The 22,880-nt window shown below is 46.0% G+C and overlaps 1 protein-coding gene across 2 annotated transcripts; it reads left to right on the top strand.

Moving 5' to 3' along the window:
• The first annotated feature begins 3,569 nt into the window (after positions 1–3,569).
• Saal1 (serum amyloid A like 1) lies at positions 3,570–21,825 on the top strand. Of its 2 annotated transcripts, none has more exons than XM_052761480.1 (12): positions 3,570–3,739; positions 4,855–4,968; positions 6,073–6,156; positions 9,602–9,681; positions 11,005–11,064; positions 11,191–11,306; positions 11,788–11,968; positions 13,990–14,072; positions 14,159–14,398; positions 17,112–17,308; positions 20,485–20,577; positions 21,676–21,825. In XM_052761480.1, exons 1-12 carry the CDS (start codon positions 3,605–3,607, stop codon positions 21,766–21,768), a joined length of 1,476 nt encoding a protein of 491 aa, XP_052617440.1. In that variant the 5' UTR covers positions 3,570–3,604; the 3' UTR covers positions 21,769–21,825. The 2 variants fall into 2 exon arrangements, with proteins under 2 accessions (XP_052617440.1, XP_052617441.1); XM_052761481.1 differs by having other exon boundaries at positions 3,571–3,739; positions 14,159–14,347.
• Positions 21,826–22,880: the final 1,055 nt, after the last annotated feature.

Below are 22,880 nucleotides of genomic sequence, written 5' to 3'. Positions count from 1 at the left end.
TCTGTCATTAGCTGCCTCCTCCAATTCTGGTCTCCTGTTTGTCCCTCCCTTGCTTCAGTGGCCTAGTCCCAGGAGTTCTTGCATCTCTCAACCACTCCTTTGCTAGGGTGCAAACTAGTTTGTATTCATAGTATATATATATAAATTCTTGCTTGCTGAGGCCAGGCTGCAGGCCTTAACATAGGCGGAAGAAGACAGAGAGGCCCCAGCAGAGGGGTCCAGTTTCACCTCATCCAGTAGAGTCTTTTGGAAGGCAGCAGAGGAGAGGTTTTCCTGATCAGCCATGGTCTGCAGCTCCCGCGTGCAGATGCAGGAGGCCTCCACAGCATTGATAAGCAGGGAGCAATTGTATTGAAGTTGGCATTTCCTAAACCACTTTCATAGGCTGGCAGTGTATCTCAGCAGTTGAGTCCTCGCCTATCTAGGTTCAATCTCTAACAGCTTGGAAAGAAAACAACAGAACACACACACACACACACACACACACACACACACACACACACACACACACACACACGAGATGGGGCATGGTGTCAGCTAAAATACCTGTTAGGGGCTGTGCGGTGGTGGTGCACACCTTTAATCCCAGCACTTGGGAAGCAAAGGCAGGAGGATCTCTTAGTTTGAGACCATCCTGGTGTATAGATGAGTTCCAGGACAGGCTCCAAAGCTACACAGAGAAAGCCTGTCTTAAAACAACAACAACAAAAATACCTGTTAGGCCCAGAGGACACAGAACCATCTTATGAAATTGTCATGGGTACGACTTTTTCTTCCTTTCCTGCCTCTCACTTCTGCCTGCCCCTTCTCCTTCCAGGAGGGGTCAGAAAGAGCAGCTGGTGATCTGTGTGCGGAAGAACACGGACAAGAAAACAAAATCGTCCCCAACCTACAGAGCCTATTCAGCATGAGCTGAATTAGGAAAGGGGAGAGAACGTGCACTCTAAGTGAGTGGGAAATCCCAATCATTATGTGGCCCCAAGGTCTGCAGTCCTCGTGGTTAATTCAACTAAGTCTTCAAGCTCATGGTTTAAAATCATGCAAGGTTGTTGATTTCCTATGAGTAACCAGAGAAGCATGAATTGACCTGTGCTTTCATTCAAGGACAACAGAAAGGGGTGTTTGGAAAAAAGAGAGAAAAGAATAACTACTTTCTGGTTATAGATAGTAATTCTGAGAGAGAAGGACCAGGAAAGCTTGGTTGGGTAATGACAAATCAGAAGATACCGTAAACAAGAGCCACAATTAATCCAATTTCCTGCCCCTAGGATTCTAAGAGAAAAAGAAAACTCACAAAGCATGTATGTAAACATCAGTGTAGTAGTGTGACCCACAGAGAAAAGAATTCAAAACCCACAAAACCCAAAACAAAACTTCACCTGGAGTTGCTGGGCATGATGGCACCTGCCTACAATCCTAGCTGCTGGAGGTGGTGGCCTGAGGATGGTGAGTAGCAGGCTAGCCTGGGCTATGTAGCTTGACCCTGTTCAAACAAAGAGTCAAACAAAGAATAAAAACCCACAAGTGAATGCTGAAATGTAAGATGATGTAATGTATAAACCAACCACTAATGAAAGACTGACATATCTTAACATGTACCTGAAATACACCCCTCCTCCTGCACAGTGTGTGTGTGTGTGTATACAGGTTTGTATGGTGTGTGTTTGTGTGTGTGTGTGGTGTGTATGGTGTGTGCGTGGTGTATGTGTATGTGTGTGGTGTGTGTATGTGTGTGTGGTGTGGTGTGTGTGTGGTGTATGTGTGTGTTGTATTGTGTGTGTGGTATGTGTGTTTGGTGTGTGTGGTGTATGTGTGTGTGTGGTGTGATGTGTGTGGTGTATGTGTGTGTGATGAGTGTGTGGTGTGTGTTATGCAGTGTATGTGTGTGGTGTGTGTGTCTGGTGTATGTGTGTGGTGTGTGTGGTGTGTGTTATGCAGTGTATGTGTGTGTGGTGTGTGTGTGTGTGTGGTGTATGTGTGTGGTGAGTGTGTGTGGTGTGTGTGTTATGCAGTGTATGTGTATGTGGTGTGTGTGTGGTGTATGTGTGGTGAGTGTGTTTGTAGTGTGTGGTATATGTGTGTGTGTGTGTGTGTGTGTGTGTGTGGTGTGTGATGTATGTGTGTGTGTGTGGTGTATGTGGTGAGTGTGTGTGATGTGTGGTGTGTATGTGTGGCGTGTGTGTAACAAGACAAGCTCTGTGAAACACTTGGCGTTTTGTGTGCAACAGAAACAAAGGTTTCACGAAACAATGCCAATATTTGGTCTATATAATGGCCTCCGGTAGTTTTCCTTTTGTCCTAGCCTTGTCTGTGTCTTTAAAAATGTGCAGGTAGGACACATTTCAAGCCTTAAAAAATAGGTCACCATTCTTGAAATCAAGTAGCTTTGATCACACTGCCCTGAAAAGTAGCTGTGCTCAGGTGTAGTCTCTCTTCAGTGTGTGGAATTCTCCCCTCTCCGCCATCCTGTTTATACTCGGAGTGGTCAGATTTCAGCTGTGGGGATGCAAAGTGGTAACTTACACTGATTTAAATTTACATCTCCATGGAATGTACGTATCTTTGTGAATGGGGACTGAACCCAGGGCCTCGGGCATAGTTGGCACACGTGAGCTCTGTCCCCGACCTTCATGCATTTTACATAAACCAGACTTGGAGATCCTTTAAACAGCCCCTTCAGTTTTGTCTCCTCTTTTGTGAATTGCCTATTTCTATGTTCTGTCTGTTTTCTTAATGAGTTGTCTCTTTCTTACTGATTTATTAGTTATAAGATTTTATTGTTCTTGATCCTGAGCCTATGTTATTTATAGACTGATTTTCCCCCAATTTGAAGACGTACATATCATCATTAGACAGCATCTCGTTGTGAAGCACAGACTGCCTTAAATTTGTGACAATGCCCTTCCTCAGCCTCTCAGGTGCTGAGGTCACAGGTGTGAGCTACCATGTCCAGCTGAGCCTTATGCAGAATGATAGGAATGTAGCAATTAATTATTTTATGTATTTCGCCTGTATGTGTGTCTGTGCATGTCTGGTGCCCGCGGAGGCCAGAAAAAAGCATCGGATCCCCCTGGAACTGGAGCTACAGAGGGGTGTGAGCTGCCATGTGGATGCTGGGAACAGGAACCCGATCCTCGGTTAGACCAGTGAGTGCTCTTAACCGCTGAGCCATCTCCCCAGTCTGAGAAATGTGGCAGTTTCTCACATTAGGCTCCTGTGTATTTTAAGAAAACCCTCCCTATCTCTGAGGTCATAAAATGTTCTTTACAGTTTCTTCTAGACGTAAAAGTTTTGTTTTATATATTCGGTTCTTCATCCAGATTCAGCTTGTATTGAAGTCCCACATCCAAGCATCTCTATAATCCTTTTCCTCCTCTTTTTTTTCCCCCTTCCCTTGCCCTCTTCGGTCCAGACAAAGGTAATGCTGATGTGTGCTTTCCATGCTCACGCCTGGTCCTGGGTGGACACTTTGGGGGAGATTCCCACCCGTTCTGCAGGAATCTGACGGCAGGGGGCGCTGTGCGGAGCCGCGCTGGGTGCGTCGGGCTCTCTGGCACGTCCTCTCGCCTCCTCCGGGCTTCCGGCGTGGTTTCTGCGCGCCAGCATGGACCGTAACCCGTCGCCTCCGCCGCCTAGCTGCGATCAGGAGGACGAGGAGGACCTGGCCGGGGGAGACTGCATTGGGAGCACGGTCTACAGCAAGCACTGGCTCTTCGGCGTCCTCAGCGGGCTCATCCAGGTGGGGAGACTCGCGCAGGCGCCCTCGGAACCAAGGGAGTGGATGGGATGCTGGAGGTTCGCGGTGCCAATTCCTAACTTCCCAGAGCACCACCACGCACATACTTCACTCGGATTTTGCTTCCCAGCCCCATTGTCACTTCTGAAGTCGAGACTCTGCCATTCCTGTTTCGTCGGCTCTTGTCATAGTGGAGTGCATAGTTTGGAGTCAGACAGCCCTGATCTCCGAGACACGAGCTCATCCCATGCTGGAAGCGTGCTAGTTAACCCAGAGCCTCGGTTTCTTTCACACTTTGTATAAAATAAGATAACCAGTATTGTCGTACACAGGTTTTTTATGTAGATTGAGATTATAATGACAGTAGAGTGCTTGAAATGTGTTTGGTTTACAGGAACTGTCAGATTTTTTGCATACTGCCTTCCATACCGCCAATTCCTGTTTTTGTTTTTGTTTTTTTCAGAGCCGTTTTTCTACATAGTGGCCAAAACAGACTTCCTTTTTATTACTTTTAAAGGGTGTTTTTGTTATTCATAAGAGAAAACTTTCTGTTTCTTAACTGGGGCTCCAAGGCTGGTCGCATCCCCTTCAGCCTCCTTTTACTTAACTTAACGTTGTGTTCCATCACCAGTAGTCTGTTGGCCATCTCCAGACGTGTACTGTGCTTTCTGAACTCTTGAACGCACCTCTGAATGCTCATCTCATTTCGCCAGGACAGAGTCGTGCCCTTCACTTTCTTCTTTTAAGAGAAATGTCTTTCTTCTCCCAGGAACAGGTCATTGGTCCTTCGTTTTTCCTCCCATAGCCCTTCACCAGTTCAGCTAAGTCCGCCTTCTCTATTGTGACTCAGTTTCCATGTCTTTTCTACACTAATCCTAAACTGTTTGAAAGCGCAAGTTTATTGTTGACATTTCATTCCTGTGTTTTTCTGTTGCCTACAGACACTGTTTACTCCAAGAATATAGAACGTGTAGATCTATCCAAGGCTCTAGGTTTTAAAAACTGTTTTGCCAGAGGAAATGCTTTAGGGATACTCTCTTGGAGACTTCTAAGTGATAATATTACTTGGAGAACACTGAGTATTTTAACTGATCTTTTTTTTCTTTATGTTTCTGAAGATTGTCACACTTGAAAGTGACAAGTCCGGCTCAGATGATGATGAGCAGCAGATGGAGCTTGCTGAAGAAATGGAGAATGAAATTTGCAGAGTCTGGGATATGTCCATGGATGAGGTATGAGGATGGAAGTGAAATTCTGAAAAGACTCAAGAGTGAAGAGGTTTTAAAAAGATTCATTCCTTCACTGTTCAAGGGACTGTAGTCTCTCCAGTTTGTGGTTCAGGGTATGAAGTCCTAGGAGCTATTAATGTCAAAATTGTGCCTTGAACATACATACAGTTTCGTCCTATGGACAGCATAGTGTATTTAACATAAATGTGAACTAAGATAGCCATGACATCACTACGCAGTATAATTTCATGGGGCCACTGACATACATACATATATACATATATATATATGTATATATGTATATATGCATGTACACATACATACATATATATGTAGTCATCATCGACTGAAACTTTATTATGTAGTGTGTGTTTTATAATTGGCATACCTCAAAGCTAACAGATTTAACTTTTGCACCTTATATTCCTCGGTGAGTGCCATCTCTTTGGGGTCTTTATTTATTTTTTTTCTTTGAAGGATTTTGGAAACCCAAGTCCCAATATTGGACGTAACTCAGTAGCACTTATCTCAGTTTTAGGTTCTTACAGGGTAGGATTTAGGAGTTGATTCCTTCTCCATACCCCTTTCTCACCCCCAGCTTCTAACTTAAATCTGGCAGTCAGCAAATGTGTTTGGATAAGTTAATGAGAATTCTGGATGGACAGAAAAAATGTATTCGGTGCAGAATAAAAGGAGGGCTGTTCTCTGGTGTGTCTCAGTCAGGGTTAGATTTGCTTATGGGTTTGTTCTACTGTCTTGGGACCGAGTACCACAAAGGCTCTTCTGGTACATTTGTCTTTTTATTTGGTTGGGTTTTTTGTTTTGTATTTTTCAAGACAAGGTTTCTCTGTGTAGCCCTGGCTGTCGTGTAGACCGAGTTGGCCTTGGACTTACAGAGATCACCTGTTTCTGCCTCCCAAGTGCTGGGATTAAAGGTGTGCACCACCACTTCCTGGCTTACTGTGTCTTTTTGACACTGTTCCTGACCTTTGATTTTCCCCTTGCGGATGAAAGGAAGTAAGCAGGAAATTAAACTTTTAGGGTTGTCTGAGCTCTGGAGCTTGAGCAGTATGCAGCATCAAAATTGCTAATCTTTTTTGTTTGTAGGATGTGGCTTTATTTCTCCAAGAATTTAAGGCTCCTGACATATTCATGGGAGTGCTGGCCAAATCCAGGTGCCCCCGATTAAGAGTAAGTGTGTACAGTTCTTCTCTCTAGTTTTGCTTATGCAAATAAATCGGTGTAAAAATACTTATTGGACATTCTTAGGTAACATACTCCTTGAAATGACTAGATATTTAGAATTTTAGATTTGGATTAGATTAGGGAGAGCAATAATTTAACATCTGTGGAAACCAGATAGGCATAACCATACTAGGCTGCTAATAAGTGACAGAACCAGAAACAGTGCCTAGACCCGCTGTTTATTTCTCAGTTCATTGTTCTTCTTATTCACAAAGCCCTCCATTGCCTAACAATGTCTTAAAGTTGTTGCTGGTCAGGACTCCCACAGTCTGATTGTGAGAACTCTGGTGTACAATCTACCTGCACGCTCTTCCTGGTCGAGGGCGGTCTGCATCCCGGCTCACCAGCATGCCACCATTTCTGGCCTTCCCTTCCCTTTCAGTCTGTTACTCAGTGTGGCACTTTTCTGCCTTGTGGTCATTGCTGAGAGCAAGCTCCCCAGAGCAGCAACTGGAACTCTGTGAGTGGTGCAGTGCCCCGAGCTTTCCTGCCATGTCTGTCTCTGTGTGCAGTGCACTCCGTGAGCAGTGCAGTGTCCCGAGCTTTCCTGCCTGTCTCTGTGTGCAGTGCACTCCGTGAGCAGTGCAGTGTCCTGAGCTTTCCTGCCTGTCTCTGTGTGCAGTGCACTCTGTGAGCAGTGCAGTGTCCTGAGCTTTCCTGTCTGTCTCTGTGTGCAGTGCACTCCGTGAGCAGTGCAGTGACCCGAGTTTTCCTGTCTGTCTCTGTGTGCAGTGCACTCTGTGAGCAGTGCAGTGTCCTGAGCTTTCCTGTCTGTCTCTGTGTGCAGTGCACTCCGTGAGCAGTGCAGTGTCCCGAGCTTTACTGTCTGTCTCTATGTGCAGTGCACTCCGTGAGCAGTGCAGTGTCCCGAGCTTTACTGTCTGTCTCTGTGTGCAGTGCACTCCGTGAGCAGTGCAGTGTCCCGAGCTTTCCTGTCTGTCTCTGTGTGCAGTGCACTCCGTGAGCAGTGCAGTGTCCCGAGCTTTCCTGCCGTGTCTGTCTCTGTGTGCAGTGCACACGATGTGTGATTGTCAGTGTGTGTTGGGTGACTGTAGTCTATGAACATCCACTCTCTACTCTCGGCCTTTACTCCTCCTTTGAGACACACGTAATAGATAAAGAGCCAAGTCTCAAACTAAGATAATGTGTCCAGACTCACCCCCCTTGTGAAGACGGAGCTGGAGTGTGAGCCTCTCCCAGCTCCAGTGTAACCCTGGTTAGTGTTGCTTCTTTTCCTTTGAGACAAAGTGGAAAATTCCGTGGGGTGTATTACAAATTGAATGTTGAATGAAGATTAAAAGATACTTACATATTTATGGATATGGATGCTTTGTCTGCGTGCATGCCTGTACTCCAGAAGAGGGCACTGGATCTCATTGTAAATGGATGGGAGCCACCATGTGACTACCAGGAAGGAAGGGCAGCCAGTGCTCTTGACTGCTGAGCCGTCTCTCCAGCTCCTTGAATTAAGGTTTTTATTTAGTGGGATTCTCTACCCATAATGGGTCCATATATTAACATAAAGTGCTGACAATTTGGTAGCATTCCCCTCGATTTTACTGTTTTTTATATGAATCATGATTAGTTCAGGAATTAGCCACACTGCTGTAAATGTGTCCTGGCCACAGCCTGCTACAACAGTGGTTCTCAGCCGTGGCCATATGATGGAATCACTAGGCCACCGATCTTAAACGTCAGATGTCCCAGGTCACTGGTGCCAAACCCACCTCAAAAGCATCTGGTCCAGTAGGTCGGGGCCGGACTTGGGTGTCCGCTGTGTTCCCAGGTGATGTCAGTACTTTAGACCAGGGCCATACTCTTTTCAAAAGCTTTGTCCTGGAGGACCTTCAAAAGTCAGGCCACATCTCCACATGTGGGAGTCTAAGCAGTTTTTGACATCTACCAGGGACTCCCATGAGCAGCCCAGACAGGAGCTTGGTCTTCAGCAGAAAGGTCACTCCTTACCTCTCTAGTGTATAAGAGATTGTGTGTTTTCTGCCCCAGATTGCTTGCTCTTTTCCCAATGTTTGACCCGCCTGCGTTTAACTAAACTCTTTAGTCCCTCTTTTGCTTTCATCGGCTTTTGTCCCTTCCTGTTTCTTCCTGTGCCTGAGTCTGGACTCTGTCCAGAGAGCACAACCCTGTTCTCGTTAACGGTCACTTCCCTCGTGAGCCCGGGTACACTTAGGATACGGGGTTGAGCCTGCAGGCTCCATCTGCATCTTGAAAGCACTAGGGATACAGGCACATGCCACACCACAGGCAGCTTAGCTCCGTGTCTTACTCTCCTAAGTCACAGCTCCATTCCTGCAGTGCCACAAGCCCTGACTCCCCTTTGGTAACTGGTGTCACTTGAAACCTTCTTCAGGAATTTTCCACCTGCGTGACTATTTTCTAATCCCGTATCCTCTGTTCTAATTCAGTGATCATCACACTGATCATAAGAACTCCCGATGCACTTAGTAAACACCAGCTCCCGAGGCTGTACCCTGGAGATTCTGAGTCAGGAGAGTTGATGGGGCTTAGAAACTGCTGGCAAACCCCCTGAGTGTGGCGTCCCAGCCAGTTTGGGAACCTTGTTCTGTGTGAACGCACTGGGTCCTTTCTTCTTAATTTTTCCTGTTGATAGGACTGGTACTTCTGACTGGGAAACCGAGGCAACCTCACTCCCGTGAGCTGTGCCTTACACTCTCTCTTCACCTTCTGACAGGCTGTTTGCCTTCCCCTCTAGGATCTTCAGCTCTGAGCTTTTCCATGCCCGCCGTCACCCCTCATTGATAATAGCAGCCATGTCTTCTTAGGCGGAGTACCTTGGTACACCCAGCTCCGGACTGCTGCTCTATCCCACTTGGAGACCTTAGGCAGGTTGCTTGTCCTCCCGGGGTTTCCTCATTTGAAAAGTGGGGACAATACAGTCCCCATCTTGTGACTACTGTGTGAAACGATACATGGATAATGTGCTTCGCTGTGTTGTGTTCCCTCTCTGAGAACCTTCATGGCTCCAGATGCCATCCCATATTAAGTCTAAACTCTGAGCATGACAGTCAAATCCTTTTAATCCTGATCCTTTTCCTCTGCTGTATTTCTCATGTTTCCCGTCTCCCGTTCCTGTGCTCTCTCCATTAGTTGTCCATGTTAAGAACGCTTTCCACCAGAGCGTTTCTTCAACTGTGATTTCTGCCTTTGGACTTCCTTTGTGTCTTTTATTCCTTCTCAACTGCGTGAGCTGTATAAGCCAATTATATAAATCTGGGTGCCATCAGTAAACTTCCATATTCTGCCTCCTCCTTTCCTCCCCCCAAACTTGGTTCAGTAGAAGTTTTTGTTGACGTTGTTATTCTTGTGGCTTTTACCTCACAGCCATTGTGACTTGTGTTCTTTGATTTGACAGGAAATCTGTGTGGGAATTTTAGGGAATATGGCTTGTTTCCAGGACATATGTGTGTCCATCAGCAGCTGCGAGGATCGTGGGTAAGTCCTACTACCTAATAGCCGTGTTTCTCAGGATGGGTTCTAAGTTTCTATCCCAAGGGAACCCTGGTACCTAGAAGTAAGTGTGGAGTGTGGTGTTTCATTGTCTCGGGACACCTGTGTGTTGATGTGGCCTCTGTAGCCGCTATGGACATGACTCAGGACCGAGCCTGGGCATCCACGGTAAGGCATGAGTCATCACAGTGAGCAGGTGGGCAGGGAGAAGAATGTGAAGAGCCTAAGGTGAGCTAGGGGCCGCTGGCCGGAACCCAGAACAGTGTGAGCCTAGCGAATCCAAGGACCCAGAACTAGTCTGGGAAACTCAAGTGCTGAACAGTGTTGCTCTGAGAACTTTGACTTAAATCAGGGAGTGGGACTCGCCCACAGACTGGAAGATAAGAAGTTCCCTGTGGGATTAAAAGGCTGATTAAAAGGACAAGCCTAGAGGCTGGTTCTCTTCTGAAGCCAGGAAGCCTTGGGCAGAGGGCTTTTTAATAGTGGCGTCTCCGGTGGTTATCGGATCTGAGAACATGATCCATTTGATGGCATACTCATTTTCTTGGTGGTGGTTCATGGCTGTTAACTTAGGATCTTAAAGAGGTCTGTGTCCAGCATATGTTAAAGTGATTGTCCTTATCAGAGGGTAGTAAGGGTTTATCCCTGTCGTCAAGGACCTGGGCCTTTTGAATTGTTTTTGTTACATCCATACACAAGGTGTTCCAGGATGAATCGAAGAACACATGAACAATGATTTTGTGTCACTTAGAAACAGATAAAAAGATGCACAGATAACCAAAAGATGTTTTAAGGAAAAACCATAGCTGCTTTCATATAAAATTAAATGCAAAATCAGAAATCTATTAACAAAACTATGGAGCAGAGCAAGGAGATGATTTCTGGGGAAGACAGGGTTACCCTTTCAAGGTGGGAAAGGAACGAACACATTGGGGGCGCAAAGGGAGCTGCAAATAGGCAACTCTGCTCTGTTCCTTAGAAACATGAGTGTTTGCTCTAAAACAGGGATTCTCAACCTGTGGGTCGTGACCCCTTTGGTGGGGTGTCGCATATCAGATATTTACATTACAATTCGTAACAGTAGCAAAATTACAGCTATGAAGTAGCCACAAAGTAATTTTATGGTTTGGGGGTCACCACAACATGAGGAACTGTATTAAGGGGTCACTGTGTTAGAAGGTTGAGAAGCACTGCTCTAGAATTCACTGCATTTATGCTTTGTCTTACAATTAAAAAAAAATGTTTAAAATAAAATGAAAGCTGGTTCTTCCCAATGAGTGAAGCTCATGGTTCACTGTGGCTCTGCAGGCAGGTGCTTCTGCAGTGTTTGTGTGACTCGGACCCACCCACTCTGCTAGAGACCAGCAGGTAAGCCTGTCTCTCCCTGGGGTCTGTCAATCCCTCATCGGGGACCCGGGAAAGCAGATGAATTCTGGACTGTTGGCGGCCTTTGCTGTGTTCCACGTAGATACTGAGCTCACATCTGTCATGTAGGTTGTTGCTTACTTGCCTTTCCCAGACAGAAGTGGCCAGTGTCTGGGTTGAGAGGATCCGGGAACATCCATCTATTTACACTAGTGTTTGCTTCATCATGTCAAGTTCGACAAATGGTGAGTCACCATGAAATCCGGGGAGAGAGATGAGAGTACATTGGAGGAAGCTACTTTAGACTTTTCATTTTAAATTTTATGTTTTCATTTTTTAAATTTATGGGTGCTTACCCGCATGTATATCTGTGTATCACTTGCATGCTGGTGTCTGCCTGGTACCCACAGAGGCCAGCAGGAGGTATCAGATCCCCTAGGACTGGAGTTGCAGACAGTTGTGAGCTGCTTGCAGTGTGGGTGCTGGGAATCAAGCCGGGGTGCTCTGGAGTGCCAGCAAGTGCTCTTAATGGCTGGGCCATCTCTCCAGCCCCAAACAGCCACTTTGCCCTGAAGGAAGATAAGCCAGTTTAAAGAGGCTCCTGGAGACCCCCTGGAAGGAAGCGACACCTTGGCAGATGTGGCTCTTGAGCAGCTGGAGGAGTGGTACCTCCCCCTTGTAGCTTCAGACACTTGGGTTCTCAGTTGAACCCTGTCTTCACTGCAGTGGACTTGCTGGTGAAGGTGGGGGAGGTCGTGGACAAGCTCTTCGACTTGGATGAAACGCTCATGTTGGAGTGGATTAGAAATGGGACTGCCTGGCCTCTGGACCAACCCCGGGAGGACTCTGAAGAGCAGCCGGGGCTTTCGATTGTCCCCTGTGTACTGGAAGCCGCCAAACAAGTACGGTAGGTGAACTCATGTACAGAATGTTCTGGAAAAATTCAATTGTTCAAGCATCCTTAGATGGAGGAGTCTTAGTTTCAGTATGCAGCCAGTCTCTCTTAGGTTTGCGGTGGCAGAATAGTTCCTCTGCAAGAATCGTAAGGGTTCAAAGCATTTACTCCAGGATGACTTGGTCATAGGTGTTCAGCTTGCTGTAGTTACTGATGGCAATTTTATGTATTTTAAACAGTCAAGGAGAAAAGATTTTCTTGTTGTATTTTACATTGAACATGAAACAGCTCCATTGAGCATATTTATTTTCTCTCTCCTTCCTCCTTGTGTCCGTACACCAATCTGTGTAGATGATCGACTTGGGGGCTTTGATGTCTTGTCATGAGAGGCAGTAGTTTATAGGTCGTTAAAACAGTTTATCACTAATAACTGTAAGATTAACGTTTGAATTATCTGCTTAGTTGTTAACAGCATATTCTCAGAACTTACGAGGCTACGTTAAAAGCTATCAATTTTCTATCTTTTATCAAATGAAGATTAAGCCACTTACATATCTGCTTCTTGAGTATTATTTCCAGTCAGTAAATGGTGTTGCCAGTATCCCATCTGGAGAAGGTGGGAGATTGAGAAGCCCTTACTGACTCCTCCCTATCCAGCTCTTTCCTCAGGGCCAGTCAGCTTCCAAGCCGTGCTTCCGACTCCTGCTGTGACCCCAGCCTGGCAGCCAGGCCTGTTGTCTAAGTGCCACACTCTGCCCTCTGAGCTGCCTGCCCTCCGGCGTGCTTCTCCCGAGCCTCAGCCCTGGAGCTGCTTCTGCAGCGAATGCCCATCTTGCTCTCATGTTCCAGGCTTTTCGGTAGCCTTCCTTAGGAAATAGTTTGGATCTTAAAACAAACAAAACTGGCTCACAAGCCTCCACACAAGGTCTGCTCCTCCTTGTTCCACCTCAGCTATGTGAGATTGCATTCCGCAGATGAACCAGGCCCTCTTGCCTCCAAGCCTTTGCTCAGGGTGTCTCTCCAATGCCGCAGACACCTGCCTCTTCAGATTATCATGGAAACACCATTTCTCTTAAGCCCTCTTCCCTGACTAAATTTCTGTGTGGTCTTTTAGTGCCTGGGCCTTCTAGTGTTGAATTCATTTTGTTTTGTGGTAATTGCTCCTTTAATTACCTTCTTTCCTCTCAGACCGTTACACTTGTGAAGGTGGGTGTAGCATCTTAACCAACTCTGTCTCCCAGCCCTGACATTAAGTGCCCCAAAGTGACAGATACTTGAGTAAACACAGCTGAGCCATTTAATTGTGCACTCTTCTCACTTAATTGTCTGGTTGAAGACACAGCGTTTTGAGTTCCAAGGATACACACCATTGATGAAGGAATTGGGTTTTTGTGGCTCTGGTGTTCTCAGCGAGGGAGCTAGGCTGAGCTGTGGAGTCTAAGGAGCGTCAGTACATGGTATCTGTGCTGTAGGCCTCACATCTCCTGTAGAAATGTCAGTGTCACACATGTGTAGACTCACACACACCTCATATGTACACACACATGCACACACACACATTCACACACGCACTCACATTCACACACTTTATATATACACTCACACATTCACACACATACACTCACATATACACTCATACACATTCACACACACATATATATTTACACATATTCACTCATATATTCACACATTCACACTCACATTCATGCACTTCATATATATACTCACATTCACACACATACACTCACATATATACTCACAGACATTCACACACATACACTCACATATATGCTCATACACATTCACTCATATATATTCACACATTCACACTCACGTACAGACACACACATACACACATGCATTTTTCCCTTTTCCCAGTTTTAATGTAAGTGCTAATGAGCAGACTCCATTCAGTTGGCCGTTTCACGTTCTGCGCTTTAGTACAAGGTCATGTGTAGCTGCTGAGTGAATGGATGATTGCTGTCCTCTAAACAGGGGAGTTAAGAGTGCATTTGCCATTTCTGTCTGCCTAGTTCTGAAACCCTGGAAGGGCTGGATGTTTACATGCACATCTTACAGCTGCTTACCACAGTGGATGATGGCATTCAGGCAATCGGTAAGGTGACCACCTTGGAACGTGCTGTAGTTGCTCACTTAAGCACTCACTATTTTTAAATTACTACTTGTGAAATACTTCTTAAGTGCAGTGTCCTGATACTGGAAAAGCCACATGGAATTTCCTTTTTGACCTGGTGTGCCATGAGTTCTGCCAAGCGGGGGACCCGCCCATCATCCTGCAGGAGCAGAAGACGGTGCTGGCCTCTGTGCTCTCGGTACTGTCTGCCATCAGTGCTTCCCAGTCCGAGCAGGAGCACCTGGACAGAGAAGAAGGCAAGTGTGGTGTCTGCTCACCAAACGAAACCGGTGCCCGCCAGATCACAGGTGCCAGGCCGCGTCTCCTCTTCTCTGGCTTTCTTTTTCAGGTTTTTCCATTTAAAAAGAAAACACCCTTATTCCCCTAGTAACATAAAATGTTAAGTGCTTAATACAAAAGTATTATAAAGTTTATAAAAGGGCCTCGAGGAGGGGCTTGGGGTCCAGCTCAGTAGTGAGATGCTTGCTTAGCCTGAGTGCCCCCTGGTTCAGTCCCTAGCATCAAAAAGGAAGCGGCACCGAACGGTGTGGCTCTGCCCAGAGTCTGCCCAGAGGTACCACCCTGCTTCTGTCACGAATACTCCCTGAAGTCCTCTGTGTATTTACTAACCCCGTTGTTGTGCTCACGATCAGTCGCCGAGTACTTTTGATAAGTTGTATGTTTCAGTACCCAGTGAGGTCAGTCTCTCTTCAGTCTGATATCTCGGTGGTTTTGACTGTTGGACTTGTTTAGTGCTGAATGAGGGTGAAGAGTTCAAAGCCCCGTGTGCTTTCTGATGTTTTCATTGGTATTGTGTTGAGTGTGGCATGTCCAGGAATGCACCATGCAGGTCCGTTTCAGAAGTGGCTTGAGGCTTCTCATCGTACGGATCTTGCATTCTTATGAGGTTTATTCCTGCACATTTTATCTTTTGAATCGCTGTTCTCTGTCACATACTTTCTTCCACTGGGGAATGTCGGACTTCATGGAGGCTGTGGATGTGCATTCACTTTGATTGAACCTTTATGGACTTAGCTGTAGTTTGTTTTTGCTGTGCTTGGGGTCGGACCCAGGGCCTTGCACATGTAGGTAGGAATCCTGTCACCAAGCTACATCCACATTCCTGTCTTACTGTTCCTAAATTCTATGTATTTATTTGTTTGTTTATTTATTGACTGATTGTGTATGTGTGTGTGGGGGGGGCGTGTTTTGCCTGCATGCACACATGTACACCAGATGTCTGGTGCCTGTGGAGACCAGCAGAAGATGTTGGATCCCCTGAGATGGGGATTATAAAGGATTGTGAACCAACATATGGGTGGTGGGGTTTGAACCCGGGTCCTCTAGAGGAGGAGCCAGTGCTCTTAACCACTGAGCCATCTCTCCAGCTTTTGTCTTACTGTTTTTACTAGTAGTTCCCATAATGATCTTGAACTTTATCTGCTATTAAGTCACATCTACTTTTGTCATTTTTTGTTCCCTGACTCCTTTTTCTTATCTAAGTGGGTTGCTTAGTGTCTGGTGTTTTAAGTAACTGGTAGAGATGTCTTTATCTTCTTCCTGTCCATTGGGAATGGCTCTAGAGTTTCTCCATTTAGTGTTACTGGGCCTAAGGTGCTTGTTTTTGCATCTCAAGGGTGTTTTGATCTCTTCCTGTTTTAAGTTTGTTTTTTGTTTTTTTTCTATAAATAAGCACAGTGTCTGAGTGTCAATTCTTTATTTATGGAGAGGTTACCTCACTGACACTGTGACACTGAGTACAGCCTGAGGGAGCTAGTGGAAGCCGTCACGTGAGTACCTGGGAGGAAATGCTGCCCATGGAGACTAGCATGCCTGAAAGCACAGGGCCCTGTGTGTTGGAGGAACGAATGGAATGAGGTTCTGTGGCTGAGAGGGGGCTGAGGGGGGGCGGGTTATGAGTGAAGGGAAGAGAAGCACAGGTCCCTGTGTGTTGGAGGAGCGAGTGGAGTGAGGCTCTGTGGCTGAGAGGGGGGTGAGTTACAAGTGAAGGGAAGAGAAGCACAGGTCCCTGTGTGTTGGAGGAGCGGGGTGAGGCTCTGTGGCTGTAGAGGGCCGTGTGCTGAGAAATGTAGGGAGCTGTGGGTCAGAAGGGAGAAGGGCTGGCCGGCTGTGTGGCTTTCAAGACAAGCAGTGCTCTGGCTTTGATCGAGGCGGGAACAGTAAAAATGTGGGAGTGTTCTACCAGACTGTTCATTTTAGAGACTGGGAGAGGGAATGGGGAAAGGGTAGGGATCTCTGGCATGCTGCTTATTGAGACAAGGACAACTGGCTTTAAACACACTGCCGGGGGTGTCCAGGGAGGGTGGTGAGGGGCACTTTAAGTCAGGAGCTGGGGGGAGGCCTGAGCTAAAAGTGCAGATGTCATGGTGTCAGCTGTGAAGCCGTTCACCCCTAAACCTCAGAGATTTCTTGCTTTGATGTGAAAACTGAGGGAGTCTTATCTCTTAGTGCAGATGTGTTTATCTTGTTCTGGGTTGTCATGCGGCTTGGCCAGTGAGTACTGCCATGCTGTTGTGTGTATGAGATCTTTCTAGTAACCCCCGGGGAGTTTTCTGTGTGAGACAGGAGCGTCCCTTTGTTGCTGTTGCCGGACTAGGCCTTCTTACTGCCGTCTGCTGTGCCGCCCAGACTTCATGTAGTTTTTATGTCGGCAGAGCATGGACGTCGGTGCTAGCTCCTGTCACAGTTCGCTCCCTCCTTACCTCATCAGAGGAGCTCTGTAGGCTGGGGACTATTCCAGTTTTGTGTGCTGCTGTGACATAGCACTGACCAAAACCAACTTGGATGTGGGGAAGCAGTTTGTTAGAGCTTGTAGGTCACAGACACCATTGGTAGAAGTTAAAGTGGGAATCAGAAGCAGAAACCACTCTAATTATAGTCCCTAAAACGTGTGTAACACTAGTTCATTGTGAGCGGGTGGATGGATAGACGAATGAATGAATGAGTGAATGAACAAATGAATGCTTACCTGGCTGGTTTCATTCTCTTGATTTGGTGCAGTGGCTCTTCCCCTAATTGACAGCTTAATTCGGGTGTTGCAAAATATGGAACATTGTCAGAAGAAACCAGAGAACTCCGCAGAGTCCAACACAGAAGAGCCCACACACTGTGCTTCAACCCAGGATGACTTCCATATGAAGATCCTGAAGGATATTTCGTGTGAATTCCTTTCTGCTATTCTTCAGGCGTTAACAAAGGTAGGAAAGAAGTATTGGTGGTGTCTTAGGAGAGGTGTGGCTTGCTGACATCCTGAACTGTAACCTTCTAAGGAAGGGGCGGCTGTGCTGGGATAGAACCAGAGCACAGTCCACAGTAGAGAGACACCCGACCCGTGCGCAGTGGCCAGGCAAACCTGTTGTTAGAGTTTTCCTGCCTGGCCCACAGTCAGGACAAATCTCTCTCATTTGTCAGTCCCACAGCCATTCAGACCCGATCAAGTAAACATAGAGACTTATATTGGTTTTAAACTGTATGGCCGTGGCAGGCTTCTTGTTAACTGTTCTTACAGCTTAAATTAATCCATTTCTATTAATCTATACCTTGCCACGTGGAGCAGCGTGTAGCCCAGAAACCTCTTTTTTTGTTTTGTACTAGCAAAGGCTAAATCCACAATGTAGCTTAATGTGTCACTTGCAGAGGCCTCATTCCCGCCATACTGCAGGTCGAGCGCGCACGCCAGCAACCCGCCAGTAGCTCAAACCGGCAGCTGCCGCTCATTTGAGAGAGACAATTAGGAAGCTGTTTTTAGCTCCGTTTTAGAATCTTTTTTTTTAGGTTTTAGGTGGAAACTCTTGCCCCACGTTGGGCGCCATTTGTTGTTAGAGTTTTCCTGCCTGGCCCACAGTCAGGACAAATCTCTCTCACTTGTCAGTCCCACAGCCATTCAGACCCGATCAAGTAAACATAGAGACTTATATTGGTTTTAAACTGTATGGCCGTGGTAGGCTTCTTGTTAACTGTTCTTACAGCTTAAATTAATCCATTTCTATTAATCTATACCTTGCCACGTGGCTCGTGGCTTACCGGTACTTTACATCTTCCTTATCCTGATGGCGGCTCGCAATGTCTCCCTCTCCAGCTTCCTATTCTCTCAATTTTTCTCTCTGTTAGTCCCGCCTATACTTCATGCCTGGCCACTGCCAATCAGTGATTTATTCATTGACCAATCAGCAACACATTTGACATACAGACCATCCCACAGCACAAACCCAACCACTTGCCCTGTCCTCAGCTCCTCTGTTGTTCTTATGACATCAGAAAAATGTCTTCTCTCCTCCCTTCTCTCCTGTCCTGTGTGATGCTGGGACCTGCGGCCTCTTACGTGATAGACAGATGCTGTACCTGTGAACTGTGACCTCTTACATGATAGACAGGCGCTGTACCTGTGAACTGTGACCTGTTAGATGATAGACGCACTATACCTGTGAACTGTGACCTCTTACATGATAGACAGGCGCTGTACCTGTGAACTGTGACCTCTTACATGATAGACAGGCGCTGTACCTGTGAACTGTGACCTCTTACATGATAGACAGGCACTGTACCTGTGAACTGTGACCTCTTACGTGATAGACAGGCACTGTACCTGTGAACTGTGACCTCTTACATGATAGACAGGCACTATACCTCTGAACTGTGACCTCTTACGTGATAGACAGGCGCTGTACCTGTGAACTGTGACCTCTTACATGATAGACAGGTGCTGTACCTGTGAACTGTGACCTCTTACATGATAGACAGGCACTATACCTGTGAACTGTGACCTCTTACATGATAGACAGGCGCTGTACCTGTGAACTGTGACCTCTTACATGATAGACAGGCACTATACTTCTGAACTGCGGCCTCGGCCCTGCTGTTGTTTTTGTTTTAAGGGGGAGGGTGCACATGTGGGAAGTCAGGACAACTTGCAAGAGTTGATTCTTCCCTTCCACCAGATAGTTATTCTTTTATATATGAAAGTAATAGGACGATTTTACTCAATTTGGGAAAGTTTTATGTTATTATTTTAGTCTTAAAATAACTGTGGTTTTGTGTATGTGTGCACACACATGCAATACTAGGCACATAAACAGACTACTAAAATTTATATTGATAATTTCTGATGTGTGAAAAATATTAGTTTTGTTTGGTTCTTATTAGTGGATATTGTAATTTTATATTGAATTCAACAAGTGAAAATTTGTGTCCTATTTTTATTTACATTTTTTATTAGAGAGCTGGATTATCTTTCCAGATATTTGTATATTGTTTGTGTTTCCTCTTGTAAAGATCTAATTTTTAAAATGTTGTGTTTTTGTGGGACTTGGAGTCAAACCCAGGGCTTCTCACCCAGCTCTATCCCTAGCCTGGTGTATTCATTTTGACTGTTCACATGAATTTCTGGAGGGATACTTATGTCTTAGTCCGTGTTCTGTTGCTGGGAAGAGACACCATGGCCAAGGCTACGCTTGTAAAAGAAAGCAGCTACAGAGGTTAGTCCATTATCATGGAGGGAGCATGGTGTGCAGGCAGATGTGGTGCTGGAGAAGAAACAGAGCTACATCCTGACCTGCAGAGAGAGGGAGACACTGGCCCTTGCTTGGGTTTTTGAAGCCTCAAAGCCCACAGTGACACACTTCCAACAAGGCCACACCTACTCCAGCAAGGCCATGCCTGCTAACCTAATCCTTTCAAATAGAGCCACTCCCTGGTGACAGAGCATTCAAATATGGGAGCCTGTGAGGACCAGTCCCAGCCAAACACCACAGCATCTTCATTTTGCTTTCAGATATTTTTAGATTGTCATGGCTTTAGGTTTGGGAGGAAAAAACAAAAATGTTCCTTTGTCTCTAAGTTACAGGAAGACAGCAGGAAGATGGGTTGATTAAAACCCCAAAACATGTCATGAAACTTCTTAGATGCCACCTTCAGGGAATTTGGGTTTAATCTTGAGGAAACTGGAGTGCTACTGAAATGTTCTTTATTTAATTTTTTTTTTTTTAAGCAAGTAATAGGATCAGTTTGGAAAGATTCTTCCAAAAACCTCAGGCATAAAGGGATAGTTGAGGGCTGGAAGCTAGGGGCCAGCAAATGGGCTTCAGGGTGATGATCTTCAGGAATAGTCTAGAAATGAGAGCCTGAGTGAGGGAAGGTGCATGAGAGGAGTCAGCAGGAAGACTTCCCGTTCAGGCAGCTGGATGAGTGAGCGATGCCCTTCACTGAGACTAGCTGTATGTGGGCACACAAGGCTCTTCATGGCTGCTCAGCGCAGGGCGTTTGAAATGCCAATGGGACTAATTGTGATTTTATATACTGATGTTTATCTGTTTGCCAGATGCAGCATTCGACATTTTTCCTTTTCTGATAGTAAAGTTTCTTTGGTTTGTTGTAGGAAACCGTGGCTCAGGGACTGAAGGAGGGCCAGTTAAGCAAACAGAAATGTTCCTGTGTGTTTCAGAGCCTCCTGCCCCGCTACAGCCCTGTGGTGAGTAGGGTGAATGTACAGGGGGCTGAATCCATTGTCAAAAATGACAGTATACCTTGTAGGATTTAATGCCTTGTGGGCAAGATGGCTGGAGGGTATGTAATTCTTAATCTCAAGAGGAAGGAATCAGCATGGGTTTATAGTGTTCCTTCCTGTTATGAAGTATACAGCCTTATACTGAGTGAAAGCCTAAATTTTTTCAATTAAAATTTTTTTTGGATTTTTTTTGTGTGTGTGTGTGTATGTGTGTTTTCCCTGGATATACATCTGTGCACCATGTGTGTGCAGTTGCCTGCAAAGGCCAGAAGAGGGCATTGGATCCCTTGCAACTGTAGTTACAGATGGTTGGGAGCTGCCATGTGGGTGCTGGGAATTAAACCCAGGTCCTCTAGAAGAATAGCCAGTTCTTTTAACTGATGAGCTTTAATTTTTCTTCTTCCTCTTCTTCTCCTCCTCCTCCTCCTCCTCTCTCTCTCTCTCTCTCTCTTTCTCTCTCTCTCTCTCTCTCTCTCTCTCTCTCTCTCTCTCTCTCTCTCTCTCATGAGATAGGGTCTCATTGTTTAGCTTTGACTAAACTATAACTCGGTCTGTAGACCAGGCTAGCCTTGAACTCATAGAGATTTGCCTGCCTCTGCCTTCTGGAGTGCTGGCATTAAAGGCATGTGCCATCGTGCCTAGTCCTCAAGCCTAATTTTTATGAATACATTTTTATGGTTCTTCACATAACAGTATTTATGACCATTGAGGGCAATTTCAAAATAGTAGTTTTTAGGAAAATGGTCTGTGGAATGAAAGCATAAGGGGACTAGTCAGCAAAGAGGATTATAATAAAATGTCAGTGCACTGCCCTAAAAGGAAAGCAGCAGGGATCTGTGATAGCTCAGGAGTGAAAGGAGCTGGAGGTCTATCACCTCCAGGGTCACCACTAGAGTGTTTCAGGTGACTGCAGGAAGTGCCTTGGCTGACACCTGTGAATCTGCTGCGTGTCTCTGTTGGCTTTGGAAGCCTCAGGAGGAGCATTTTCATAGTTAACCATCAATGTCTTTAAAACTGCCTTTTCCTCCACTACAGTTATTTGGTTCTTTGTGTGACTCACAGGTGGAAGGCTTCATTCAAGCTCTACGTGACGTTGATAAGACTCTGGCTGATGACCTGGAAGAAAGCTTTCCAAGTGTGAAGGCTCAGACTTGAGACCTAAGTTGGAGTTTCTGCTGTCCAAGGAATAAACTACGTTTTTTACGGCTTAAAGTTGGCATTTGGAAGATAACTTAGATGAACACGGATCAGATCATAATTCTCCATGCTACCCTGAACCCCCCACCCCCGTGTCCCCCGTTCACCCCACCTCCATTTGCACTGGTCACAGAGGTTGCCACTGTCGCCTCCCTCCCCTCTGCACTGATCGTGTGTTACTACTATTTAGTTGAGGAAGAGGAAGTCCAAGCTTGTCAAGGCAGAGGTTCCTTTCTGAATATTAGAGTAGATAAGGATTGTCTTTGTGAGTAGATTTAGCTGCAGCAACTGAAACCCCTGGTATGGTAGCTTCTCCGGTATCTTTATGTGTCTCCTGTGTAACTACAGAGACCCTCAGTGCAGACCAGAGAAGTGTCCGTCCCCTTTCCCTGTCCCAGTGGCCCACCGTGCAGACCTTTGCACATACTTATTCATAACAGTGAGGCCTGTGCTATGTCTTCCATCCAGGAGTGAAAAGGAAGAGGCAAAGAGGCATTCTAGAAAGTTTTGCCAGCTTTCCCTTTTCTGTGTTATATTTAATGTCCCAATCCTCTCTGCACTCTGTAAGAGGTAAAGTGTGGCTGGCTTGGAGAGCCAGCCTGCTAATACACTAGTGGTTCCATGAGCATCTAAAGCTGTATGGACCTTTCCAGATTGTTAGTGACAACTTACGAGCATTAGTTACCGTCCTAGTTAGGGTTTTTATTGCTGCGAAGAGACACCATGACCCCAGCAACTCTTATAAAGGAAAGCATTTCATTGTGGTGGCTTGATTACAGTTCAGAGGTTCAGTCCATTATCATAGTGGGACATGGTGTCATGCAGGCAGACATGGTGCTGGAGAAGTAGCCGAGAGTCCTACATCTTACAGGCAACAGGAAGTAGCTTGAGCATAGGAGACCTCCAAGCCCATCCCCACAGTGACACGCTTCTTCCGACAAGGCTGTACTGACTCCCACAAAGCCAGACCTCCAATAGTGCCCCTCACTTTAGAGGCATTTTCTTCAACCCACCACAGTTACTTTGACTTTGTTCCGCTCCAGAGTTACTCTGGTTCACAGGTGGAGGTA

This window comes from Peromyscus californicus, unplaced genomic scaffold (assembly GCF_007827085.1).
Source record: "Peromyscus californicus insignis strain IS unplaced genomic scaffold, ASM782708v3 Scaffold_4__1_contigs__length_199733344, whole genome shotgun sequence".
Taxonomy (NCBI): Eukaryota; Metazoa; Chordata; class Mammalia; order Rodentia; family Cricetidae; genus Peromyscus; species Peromyscus californicus.
This window is presented reverse-complemented; position numbering and strand designations above follow the sequence as displayed.

What these genes read in the sequence shown, in the direction of transcription:
- Saal1 (XM_052761480.1), top strand. Translation starts at nt 3,605, where the DNA reads ATGGACCGTAACCCGTCGCCTCCGCCGCCTAGCTGCGATCAGGAGGAC. An exon ending in TCCTCAGCGGGCTCATCCAG is followed by an intron (nt 3,740 to 4,854) that starts GTGGGGAGACTC and finishes ATGTTTCTGAAG; the next exon opens with ATTGTCACACTTGAAAGTGA. An exon ending in GAAGCCGCCAAACAAGTACG is followed by an intron (nt 11,969 to 13,989) that starts GTAGGTGAACTC and finishes CTGTCTGCCTAG; the next exon opens with TTCTGAAACCCTGGAAGGGC.